Below are 13,347 nucleotides of genomic sequence, written 5' to 3' on the forward strand. Positions count from 1 at the left end.
CCTGAATTTCCTCTGAATGAAAGCATGTAGGTATATTAGAAAACTAGATATATTATAAAACTGATTTGATAAGGGGAAGGGGGAAAAAAAAACATTGGTTTAAAATTGCGAATTTTAGTAGCAGTGTTGATGTGAAGTGAAAGGCTGACATCTAGTGGCCGGATATGAAAATTCCTTAAAGGGAAATACTGCAACACAGTTTAAATCAAGATATTGTAAAAAAAAAAAAAAAAAAAAAAAATAAATAATAATAATAATAAAAAAAATAAATAAATATATATATGACATTTGTTACAAAAAATTATTTGAAGTTTGCATTGTGAGAAAAATTAAATATTAAGCAGCACAACTTTTGTCAACATTCATCATGTGACACTGAAGATTTTAAATATATATTTAAATGGTGTTTTTTAATAGTTATAATACTTAACAATATTACTGTTTTACTATATTTTTTATAATTTAAATGCAGCCTTCATGCACATAAGGGGCTTAAAACATTTAAATAATCTTACAAGCATCAAAATATAAGTATCTACTTTTTGGATTTTGTAAGACTTTTTATTGTTTGAAAGACATCTTTACTTGCCTTCTTGGTACTTCATGATCAAAAACGATCACTTGTTTTTCTACATTTGGCAGTCACTGTAGATAAAACTGTTTGCTAAATATGTAAATATATAAATCTAATGAGTGTACAGACAACAAGACAAACCAACCCACCGTTTCATTCACAGAAACTTGTAAAAGACAGACTCACACTTCTGTGTAGGTCAACTTGTCTATTTAATATATAAAATACAATAAAACATACGCAAAAGGGGAGGGTCATAAAGGACAATGGATACTTTGGTACAATAACAAACACTCTTTTGTAAAAGCAGTATAGAATTTGTAATAACATATTCAGTGCATACTTTGTTTATGAAAATATACACAAATTGTATATCATTCTCCGAAAACAACAGAACTTTTTTTTTTTGTCTTTTTCTTTTTACAACAAAACTCAAAGCAGACTAGCCGAACACAATATATTAGCTATAATTTTTCTTTTTTAAACTTTTTTTCTTCAATTTCTATTCTAGGTTTGTGTTGTATATTCTTATCGAAATTACATTTCAGTTTATTTATTATATGACTCATTCTTTGCTTGTCTGATGCCCATGCATTGTGTCTGATCAGAATAAATTAAACGTGTGGATGTCCCACCTTAACTATGTGTAGATACTATTGTACAATTGACTAAAAATTGCAGCATTGAACTGGTCATTCTGTTGAACCTGTTTATCGCTTCCCTCAATTAGCAATAAGTACTAATATTACTACAACGGTTTTGTTTTACTTAATAAATCGTGCAATATTAGTAACACCCCTTTGAAGGAAAAAAAAGACAAAAACAACAAAAATGAAAATATATTTATATAATATTCATATATAATAAAATCAAATCAAATGAAAATAAAATAGGATGTCTAACCTACATGAAAAAAAAAAAGCAAAAAATAAAAACCGTCTCTCTCTTAATTTATCATTATTATTACCATCTGTGATGATAACCATAATGGTAATGATAATCATCATAACAATTATAATAAAAACAGACAATAAAACTGTCACCAGCACAAATTAACACGAGAAAAAGTATGTGAGAATCTCTAGACATCATACAAAGGTAATACGGGGGCCAAAGTGAACTATTCACCAGACGATTGTCTTTTCTTTGATTACTCAGATTCGTAATTTTATCACGAGGTCCTTGCGAGAGCTTTTCGAACTTTGTCTTAGCCTAAAAATCAACATAGCCAGTGCTTCGAGGCACTGGACCATCCCAGGCGCAACGCTTTACAGTCACCGGCCGTCATCTTATAAACGTACATAGAAATCACTGCATTTGTTCAAAGCTCAGGACACAACAGTCTTTAAGTCAGCTGGGTGCACTGCAGAGGCCTCACTCTGCTGTGATACAGTTCTAGAAACATCCGCCCAGTAGCTCTAGAACCTCAGTCGATGGGATATACGAACGCAGGTCTGTGATGAGTCCCAACAAATGCTTACTCTCCCAGTACTGCATCCATCAAGTGTGTGTGTGCGTGTGGAATCTGGTTTAACAAAAGGTGGGTCACCTGTTGAGGTGAAATTAAATGGCTTCTTTCTTCCTCTGTGAGTGAAGGAGTGGGGGGAAAAAAGGAGAGAAAGAGAAGATACGAGAGGATGAAGGGAGAGGTAGAGAAGCCGATGACGGACAGGTGAGTCTCACCTTGAATATAAATATACTAACACTTAAAATGCATCTTTTTTTAGAGGAGAATATGCCATATTTGAAATAATTCCCTTCCCTAATGCTGTCTTCACTTAATCTGTCGTCATTTCTCAAAATCGTCACGGAAACATCCTTCATCTTTGTCGCTTAGAGAATACACTAACGCACAGAAAACGATTTGTGTACATAACTGTCACATCTGCAACACGTGTAAAGCCTAATCTAGATTTCAGTACAACATTCTTTTTTCTTTGTTGTCTTTTTTCTTTTCTTTTTACAAAACGTGACATATTTCTTCTATTATTGTTCACAGTTAAACAAAACAAAACAAAACAAACAAACGTCCTTCCCTGAATGCTTTTAACGTCTTATAGGAGGCTGTATTCCCTTCGGAGCTGTCAGGGAAATCGCTCTAGAAAATTCCTGATGGGGGGGAACAGAGGTGTAAAAATGATGGATAGTGGACTGATCGTGAAAATGAAAATGCGAGGAAGCATAAATCCCTCACGTGTGTGTCTGAAGGTGTGCGAGCGGGCAAGGGGGAAAGATTTTAAAGTGCGTGCCATCAGGATAAAAACGACAGAAAAGCGTCACGCTTAAAAACAGTCAAATCCTCCTTCGTCTGCCTCTCCACCTTGCTTACTTACAACACGGTACGGTTTATTTACAGGTAGAGGTTGACAGAGACGGTTCCACTGAGATTACGGCGCTGTTTCAGAAAGACCCAGCAGAATATATGTGAACATACATCGCTATGTACAATCTCAACGCTTCTCACACACACACAGCGCTACACGATCCTCCATCTCTTTGTCAGCTGAAATGAGCGAGCTGAGATGTGTTTGCCACCAACTCTTTCGCTATAGACCTGTTCTGAAACACTGAGAAATTTTGTATATACATGATCTCAAACATCTAAAAACTCGCCATCTTGAGTTAAACAACAACTCAGACTTTTTTTGACCACTTTTTACTTATTCCTGGAATCTTACAAACAGTAATTAAGCATACTCATCCCATAGAGTTAACTAATTAATCTCTGAATTACACAGCCAGACGAAAACAATAAATTGAGCATGATGTGGCTGCTCACAGTTACACTGCAGGCTGATACGAACACGTCTGTGTGTTTCCTGCACGCCTGGATCTCATTAGTACAGACAGATCTACATTTCCATCAACGACACCACATTTACAGTCCACGCATATGCAGAAAATCGACACGGAGCGGCATTTGTGCTTCGATCTCCGCCGATAGACACACACATACGAGTGTGCAAGCGAGGGGACTGGTGCGAGATTACGGTTCGACGAATGATGGAAAACAAACATGATCGAGTGGAGCTTTTTTGGTTGAATTGTGTTTAGCGATCGAATGAATGAGCACCTCCGTCTCACAGCTGACACACACACACACACACACACACACACACACACACACACGCACACTATGCGTAGTTTTTGCACAGTTAGAAAAACAAAAATAAAGATCCTACTTTAAAGTTGTTACAAAAGGATGGGGGCCGATTCTAAAGGCAGCTGCTCAAGCAGATAGACAAAAACAAAATACATGAAAAGCAAGAGAGAAAGAGTCAGTCGAGAAGATAAATGGCAAATTTAACCATTCATACAAAAACAAAACAAAATAGAAATCAATAATAAAAAGAGATTGACAGGCTTGTCTATGCAACATAAGCTGTTGTTATGCTGTTTCGACAGAGCAGTGCTGATCGGGTCGACGGTAAGGCCTGCAAAAGTTGATCTGAGATCCAGACGGCCTTTCTGAGCAAGGGCGAGGATATCAGAGACGTAACCATCCGCCTGGTACATCTCTTCAGTCTCTTATATGTGAACACGTTTACACCTGGATTGGCAACTGTGTGTGTGAGGATCTAGTGCGTGTGTGATCATATATGCATATTTTATATAAATATATACACACACACCAGTAAATATGAGTGTGTCTGAGAGTGAGACAAGAGTGAGAGAGACAGGAAGATAGAGAGAGACAGGCGCATGCATGTGTCTAAGTGTGGACTGAGATTGGCTGCTGAAAGCAGGTGCCACTAGGGGTGTGTTTGTGTCAGTGTGTGTGTATGTGCGGGTGAGAGAGCAGCTCTCTCGCTTTCTCTTTCAGCGTTTATGTGACCCAGGTGTCCAGTCTCATGCGTTTGACGCTGGCTGACTCCTGCTGCTCTGCTTGAGCCGGTTGCTCTCCGGAAGCTCGGAGGAGACCCAGGCTGGCGGAGTTGAAATCGGGATGGCGCTGCTGCCCTCCGTCGTCTCGGTCGCTTCCCTCGTAAGAGCTGCCGTTACTGCTGATGCTGTCGACCGGAGAGCGGCCGGTGGGCTCCAAACGGAGCGTCGCTGGATACTGGGTCACAGTTAGGCCTGATATGCCACCCGCTGCCCCGGCGGTGGAACAAGGGGTGCTGCGATCCCGGTTAGGAGACACTGGCTCGGATTTGATGCTGACGTTGGGGTTAGTGTTAACCGTCAGCGTAGCTCCATGAGGGATCGTTCCCACGGGCCTACGGTAGAAGGAGAAAGAGAAGAATAATTAACATCATGGACATTACTATTAATAAGATGACACTTGATGCATTGCATTAATACACATTTGAAATTTGACCAACATACGTGTGGACAAACAGCAACGTTACCCACAGCTTTACCATGTCTTGCACTACCTCTGAACAGCCACATTTCAGCATACAAACAATAATAGTACAACAAAGCAGCTATAAGATGCACAGAAGTCAGACAAATTATCTCTATCCCTTAACTCCTGTCAGCCATGCAGTCACAACTTGATCAGCCTCCTTTCACAAAACACAACATGCCACATACCCTTAACTGCAGTGAGTGTGTTTGTTTATGTGTGTGTGTAATTAGACAGCAGCCTTACACACTGTATACAGTCTATAATTGATGATGGGATTAGACTTAACTATTCCTGTGGTTTTCTGGAAAGAAAGGGAAGGGAAAAAGGAAGGATAGGGAGGGGGAAATGGAGAGGAGAGGAGAGGAGAGGAAAGGAAAGGAAAGGAAAGGAAAAAAGGAAAGGAAAAAAAGGAAAGGAAAAGGAAAGAAAAGAAAAAGGAAGAGAAAGGAAAGGAAAGGAAAGGAAAGGAAAGGAAAGGAAAGGAAAGGAAAGGAAAGGAAAGGAAAGGAAAGGAAAGGAAAGGAAAGGAAAAAAGGAAAGGAAAAAAAGGAAAGGAAAGGAAACAGAAAAAAGTAAAGAAACTGAAAAGAAAAATTAAAGGAAAAGAAATGGGCAAGGAAAGAATAAAAGAAACGGGAGAAACGGTAAAGAAAAAACTGAAAAGAAAAAATGAGAGGAAGAGGAAAGGAAATGGAAAAGAAAAGGAGAATAAATCAAAAAGGGAAAAGGAAAAGGATATGGATGAGGAAAAACAACAAAGAAAGTAACAGAAACAAAGAAAAGGAAAAAATGGAAAACAAAAATCAAGATAAGAGAAGAGAACATGAAAAAGGGAAACAGGAAAAAGAAAAGAAACTTAAAAATTAAAAGTAAAGGGAAAAGAAAGGGAAAAAAGGAAACAAAAAAGAAAAGGAGAAGAAATGGAAAAGAAATGAAGGGAATATAGAAGAGGAAAGAAAATGAAAAAGAAAAAACTGAAAGGAAATGGCAGAGGAAGAGAAAAGAAAAATGTAAAAGGAAACAAAAGGAAATGAAGGGGAAGACAAAAAACCACAAAATTAAAGAATGTAAGTGAACTAAGGGAAAGAGAGATGGTGAGTGGGTAGTGAAACATGGAGAGTTTGGTCTTGTGGGTCTGTACAGGTTGATTGATGATGGTGCAGGTGCTGTTTCAGTATGTTCTAATGCAAAACACAAAGAAAGGCCAACTCAGCAAATCACTGACAAAGACAAAGCCCAGCTTCCTACAGCCAAGCAGCCAAAGACTGATAGAGAGAGAAAAAAAGAGAGAGAGAGCAGGCGAGTAAGCGCCATTAGCGCATAGAAAACGGCCACAAGACAGACAACAAACAGAGAGAGACGGAGAGAGGAAAAGCCAGATACAATACCAGCTGATCCCTTCCTCCCTGCCCAAGAGTAAGCTGCCCTGAGATGTCACACTGCAAAGAGAGAGACAGGCGAAACCATCTCTAGCATCTACAAAAATCAAAGTCATGTGACAAACACACACATACATAACAGTATTTACTCATCTACAACAGTTGAGAGACAGACAGGTGTCTACGCACAGTTAACATGGACTGCTCAGCAGGAGAAAGAAACCCAACTGAATGCTAACTTCCAAAAACAGAAATACATATCCCACTGTCATGCATAGCGGAAAGAGTGAGTCTTCTTCACCCCAGTCCGGTCAGGAGAGGCCTGGCCATGGAAGTCATGGCGCAAGTGAAAATGATTTGATGACATGAAAACAGAAGACAGGGTGGCAGAGCGGTGGGGAGCTCTCATGGCTCCATTAGCATTTATATTAGAAGGAACAGGGAGTCAGGGCCACAGAGGGACGTAATGACAGGTTCCTCAGGTATAAAGAGAGAGAAATTCATTTGGAATTCACTGAATATTTGCAGAGAACGCAGCAGCTGCTGCCAGAAGAATGGGAAGATCTGATAAAGTGGTGAAAGGTTTCTGCATTACTGATCAATGAAATCTGCTCATGGCTATACTGAAGACATGACAATACTGTCTCAGGCCTGCTAAACCTAATATCTACAGCATATCTGGAATAATATGTTCTTCTTTGAACTGAGAGTGGAGAAGCCACAAATTATGGGATGATATTAAAACTACTCTTACGTCCTCTTGAGGTCAGTGAAAGAAATCAGTTAAATTCACAAAAAATTAAAGTTGACTTACAGAGGGAAAAGGCAGGACAAAACAAATTATTTTCATTGCAAAAATGATATGATGTGAACGATAACATTATATCATATATAATAAGGAAACAGCTAGTGACAGAAAAGCTACATTGATCTTTTGCTAGGCTCTTCACCCCTTGGTTACAGTTGCTCACTTAGAGAAGCTTTAGAGAATGTCCCATAAGAGTGAACTGTGCAGTGAAACTTTCATCGCTTGTACTATGACCTGACACAACATGCAAATTAATTAAATACTTATGTTTAAATAAGCTACTGATGTTTTCATGGTCATTTGGGAATCCACAGCATCAAGGTATTATTTATATATATATATATATATATATATATTATATATATATATATATATATATATATTTTTTTTTTTTTTACTTTGGTAAACAAATACCACCTGTATCCTCTCTGGATAACTTGTATCACCACTAAATGTGCCCTGGAAACAATGTTTTACCATTTTATTTGATAATTTCATTACAATTCTGTTTGAAACTATCAAAACACAGATATTAGATTTACATTAAAAAAAGAGTCTTTACTACACTGTAAAAAAAAAAAAAGAAGATTTTACAAAAAAATACCATTTCAGTTTTTCTACTTCAAAATTTCACATTACATTTAATTTGTTATCATTTCTTTGTAACTTTGTGAAATTTATTAGCGATTTTGGGGTGAAACCTGTTTGTACACCAAATATTTATTTTTTATTTTTTGGTGTTATAAATTTGGTGTTTGCTATTGTAGAATTGGCAACATATTGAAGGCAATGCTTAGTAACGTGTCAATAATTTATGAAAATTTTAGTAGTAAAACCACAAAGAAAAATTACATGAAATACATTAAATTCAGGTTCTTCAGCAGACACTTTCTTACCAAAGTGACTGCAAATAATGCGCAAATATCATATTAAATGGGATCTACTAGTACCGGCATGTGAAAAAAAAAAAAAAAAACTCATGAATTAATATGAAATATTTAACTATATTGCTACTAAAATAATACACTGTGAAGTGTTTATTATTGTGCATTGCTGCGATCAAATGATCATCATAAAATAGTGGCAGATAAAGTTTAAAAGCATTGACCTACTGCTGTGATGAACAGCCTGGTTTATATAATATATGGTTGCTGGAAGTGATTCAGAGCAGGATATGCTGGCGTGATGAACGTGTGGCCATGCAGCAGGTTACAAACGGACGAACAAATGAACCCCAGAGAGTCCTGACCCACTTGGGAGGTTAGATGGAGATGTCTGTCCTACTTTCGAGTACTAATCTCTACCTGCACAGTTATCAGGACATTAAGTGCTTCATTTATTAGAAAAGCACTGAATTCTTGTGTAAATCTGTTCATGTCGCGCACAGTACACTTTACAGTAAACAATGAACAAGAAAAATATAAAAAGACACATATAAAATGCTAAATTCGGATTTAACAAGGAGAGATCTCTGATGATGAGATGGTCATCTGTGAGAAGACGAAAGCGTGAACATTCTTCAGCACAGTCCGAAGCGGTAACCATGACAACTAGGCCATGGCAGGTGACAGACAGGACAGCGGCGCGTAAGAGCCTGACACACTACACCCACAGAATATGACTGGCTAACACAGAGAGTCCACGGTTTGACTGGCTGACACAAAGCACCCATAAGGCCCCATTCACCTGAGATTAGCAGCCAGACCAGAGATGCAGTGAGCCATCTCTCCGTTCTGTCTGTCTGAGCCCCACATGCTGTAAACAAATGAGAGAGAGCACACAAACACACACGGCAGGTTAGACCTGCACCAGAAATCAGCAAATCTGTACTCAGCAATAACAGAAATGGCCCTTCCCTCTAAGCGAACAGTCACGCTAATGAGAGCGTAGCACAGCACTAACCCCGCTGTTAGCAGGCATTAAAGCCAGACTAGAACACCTCCATGTTCACCCCCCAAGGGGAGCAATGGGGAGGAGAGAAAAAAAAAGGAAGAAAAAGAGGAAAACGTCTGTGTGGGAGACCGAAAGATTATTATTATTTAGGTCAATCTCTGAGGGGGAATATGCAGGCTCTAGGTTGTGCGTTACTGATGATCATTAGCCTCTACGGTCATTACTTCTTGTTCATGTGATTGCTAATATGAGATCATGACCCTTGCTATACTGCTGAATACAACTGAAAAAAAAAGAGCAAAATCACACCAAAGTAGATGTATGTGTCATGCTAATAATGTAGCATACAGCTGCCCTTGACCTAAGCCCCAGGCTATTATGTAGGTAGCGCAGGCTTTCAGCTGTTCACGTCCTAAACATAAAAAACATCATATTCAGGGTGCCTAGATGTCCCTGTAACATAGTTTTGAATCACAGAGTAGTTGTGATGCTCTTTCAATAGCTGATGAAGCAGAGACACAAAATGCAACTAGATTAAAGTGTTAGGGTTATGTGCGGTCGTAATAAAATCGCAGATTTATAATGTAACAATGAATGAGCTGCTTACTTAGGCAATAACGTCCATTGTTTTCTCGGTAGGACACTAGTTAGTGCTAATGCAGCTTCTAAAAAATCTATTTTAGCTTTAATGCTCTATTTAATTTTAATGTTAAACGGAAAGACTTTACAACAAGGTGGAATTAATTAATGCATTAGATATTAGAAGGACAATGAATTAATTTTCTTTACATCATTTATTATTTAAGTGTGTTAGTATACACTACCGGTTAAAAGTTTGGGATCAGTTAGACTTGTAATGTTTTTTGAAGAAGTTTCTTATGCTCATCAAGGCTGCATTTATTTGATCAAAAATACAGAAAAAAAATAGCAATCTTGCAAAATGATATTACACTATAAAATAATGGTTTCTATTTTAATATCCTTTAAAATATAATTTATTTCTGTGATGCAAAGCTGAATTTCCATCAGCCATTACTCCATTATATAGTGTCACATGATCCTTCAGAAATCATTCTAATATTTCTTATATAGAATTATCAGTGTTGGCAACAGCAGTGCTGCCAAATTTTTTTTTTGGGAACTGCGATACTTTTTTTCAGGTTTCTTTGATGAATAAAAAGAACAGCATTTATTCAAAATATAAATCTTTTCTTATAATATAAATCTTTGCTATCACTTCTTATCAATTGAACACATCCTTGCTGAATAAAAGTTTTAATTTCTTTAAAAAAAATAAATAATAAAAATTTACTGACGTCAAACTTTTGAACTGTAGTGTATATTGTTAGAAAGGATTTCTATTTTAAATAAATACTCTTCTTTTTAACTTTTTATTCAACAAAGAATCCTGAAAAAAATTATGACAGGTTCCAAAAAAATATTAAGCAGTACTGATAATAAATCAGCATATTAGAATGATTTCTGAAGGATCATGTGGCACTGAAGACTGGAGTAATGATGCTGAAAATTCAGCTTTGCATCACAGGAATAAATTAGTTTTTATTGTATATTAAAATAGAAAAACGTTATTTTACATCAAAATAATATTTCACAATATTAAATTTCTTCCTGTATTTTTGATCAAATAATTGCAGCCTTTAAAAAGTCCTTTAAAAAACATTAAAAATCTTTCTGATCCAAAACTTTTGACCGGTAGTGTATGTAAAATGAATATTTTACATTTAATTAATAAATACTGTAAACAAAAAGTTTGGAGGTGATAAGATGTTTTTGAAAGATGCCTCTTATTCTCACCAAACCTGTTTCCATTAAGTCAGAAACACTGTAAAACAGGAATATTGTGAAATATTACAATTTAAAATAACAGTTTTCTATTTAATATCTCTTAAAATGTCAGCTGTGATACTTCAGAAACCTCAAAAAACCTTTTCTGCTATAAACATTTTTTATCATCAATGTTGAAAACAGTGCTGTTTAATATTTTTTGTGGAAACCTTATTTTTTTGGATGAATAGAAAGTTCAGTCAAACAGCATTTATATATTTTTTTTACCAAACATTTGATCAATTTAATGCATCATTGCTGAATAGTTATATTTAAAAAATAATATAAATTTTATCCCAAACTTCTGCACAGTATTTTAATTTTTATTTCATGTTATCTTCTGCATTAAATTGATTAAAATATATAACCTTATTGTAAAGGGTTGCCCTGTAAACTTTATAGTATCTACCTAGATGTAGCTAAAGGTACACTCAGACTAGAGAGGCGTATATCACCGGAACAGTCTTCTCTACACTGTAGACAGGAAGTAGATGTGGTGCATGTGGGCTCACACTCCGGACATGTGGTTAGTGAAGAACCAGGTGCATGTGTGAGTAGGTGCGAGCAAGAGACAGAGAGGCTGTAAAAGGCATAAGACGTACACAAGATTACTGAGGGAGGCCAGAGTTAGCTGCTGGGATTGTTGTTGCTGCTGCTGCTGAGGCTGTTGCTGGGATACGGATTGCTGCTGCTGTGGTTGCTGGGATACAGATGGCTGCTGCTGCTGTTGCCAAGTGGTCATGTTGCTTGGCAACAGTGCACCCGATGGCGTAAAGGCCTGGAGGGCTGTGAGATCTGCACTTGTTAGCTGGTACTCTGCATGAAAACAAAGATGAACATTTTATGCATATTTATTTACAGAGTTCTGTAGTTCTGATGATATAACATCTATATTCTATATATATAATTTTTTTTTTCATTTCATGTTCAAAATAAACTCTATTGATAAAACTAGCCTCGAAAGAGAGGTGAGAAATGGGGAATGGCAGAATATTAAGTGCAAAAGAATGAAAGAAAGCAAGTAAAAGAGATAAATGGGCCATGGCCTTAATTTTATTCAAATGGCATATCTGCAAGCATCTCTTTGTAGTGTAAACTAAAGCAGCAGAACACATTCATTCATTTGTGTGCAGGCCTGCAGTGACGTCACTCTCACCTGTGTTGTAGGCGGTTGGCATGGAGAATGGAGTCAGGAGGCTCGGCGTTGCCACGGAAACCACTGGTGTGGTAAGAGGCTGGGTCACTTGAGAGGCGCCTAACCGCTGAGCGTTCTGGAAAGCCAGAGGGAGAGAAAAAAAAAGAGAGATAAAATAAGATGAGTGAGAATTACATGAGCTCACTTTCCGGGCAAGGAAAGAATGGACATGAACACCTCTGAAAGATTTGTATATGTATGCGCATGAATGCAATCTTCAAATTTCAGACACTTCTGAAGATTAAACATTTTAGATAATTTTAGAGTATTGGATGCAATCCTTATAATAATAATAATAATCAATCATTATAACTAACAAAGTCCATACAAACAATGTGAGCTCCACAGCTTCAAACTGTCACTCTAAACTGAGTGAAAACATTGAGAGAAATGTCCTGAAACTCTGAAGGGCTCAACAATAAGGATGGTCGAAGGCAAGTATGAAAGCGCTTTGGGTCAGGTGACAGAACTGATATTTGTACTCTTGGTTTATATGATGTACTGAACATTGTTGTGAATTCTGCTCATTAAAATATGCCACTAAGGTAATATTATTTAGACTATTATTATTATTTAGTTAATATTATTTTATTTTGTAATATTCTTGGAAGTATCAATGCCAATATTTGTAGTTTTTAAAATAAAACAATTAAAATAAAAATATTAAATATATCATAATTCGTAATATATATATATATATATATATATATATATATATATATTATCTATATATTTATTTTTTTTTTTATTATTTTTTTTCAGAAGAATATAATAGCAAAACATAAAATAATATGAGGAAACATAATATATTGTCGCTAAAAATAAAATTAATATATTTACATAATAACTATATATAAAAAAAATATAATAATAAAACAAATAAAATAAACAAAATCATTCTTTGTGGTGGGGCTGTTGAAAATGTAGAGACTCAACACACAAAAAAAATCCTCATTGTTGAGCCGAGCTCTCAATCATGCAGAAAAAAATCTAAACACTTCACTACCAAACACGCAATAACAAAATGGGTTGAGTGTGTCTGCAGGGCAAACCAGTGTCAAACATTTGCATTTAAACCCCATGGGCGCTTTGAAAGTCTTCTTAGTTCTACAAGGGCACTGAGAAAGAGGCCAATTTTTTATTCAAAAAGACTCCCATGATTCAGCAGTCACTGGACATTGGTTTGCCCTGCTCATGCACGCACTCACAGATCCAGAGGCTGAGATGGTTCAAACACCCTCCCTTCCCACCCCAAACTCGAATGTGCATGCACTACACTTAATGTGTCATCGGACCACAATC

The 13,347-nt window shown here is 36.6% G+C and overlaps 1 protein-coding gene across 13 annotated transcripts in view; it reads right to left on the reverse strand.

The window, feature by feature from the left end:
• Window positions 1-767: 767 nt before the first annotated feature.
• mef2d (myocyte enhancer factor 2d) overlaps window positions 768-13,347 on the reverse strand; it is a 33,316-nt gene continuing 20,736 nt past the window's right edge. For 4 of the 13 annotated variants that reach the window (XM_042772658.1, XM_042772649.1, XM_042772651.1 and 1 more), the window contains 5 exons: window positions 12,007-12,121; window positions 11,453-11,666; window positions 8,799-8,867; window positions 6,314-6,364; window positions 768-4,791 (listed from right to left, as the gene is read on the reverse strand). In XM_042772658.1, the coding sequence (XP_042628592.1) occupies window positions 4,401-4,791; window positions 6,314-6,364; window positions 8,799-8,867; window positions 11,453-11,666; window positions 12,007-12,121 (840 nt within the window). In that variant the 3' untranslated portion in view covers window positions 768-4,400. Of the gene's footprint in view, window positions 4,792-6,313; window positions 6,365-8,798; window positions 8,868-11,452; window positions 11,667-12,006; window positions 12,131-13,347 lie in introns of all 13 variants that reach the window. The other 9 variants (XM_042772647.1, XM_042772650.1, XM_042772646.1 and 6 more) reach the window with 5 other exon arrangements.

Source organism: Cyprinus carpio, chromosome A16 (genome assembly GCF_018340385.1).
Source record: "Cyprinus carpio isolate SPL01 chromosome A16, ASM1834038v1, whole genome shotgun sequence".
In the NCBI taxonomy this organism is placed as follows: Eukaryota; Metazoa; Chordata; class Actinopteri; order Cypriniformes; family Cyprinidae; genus Cyprinus; species Cyprinus carpio.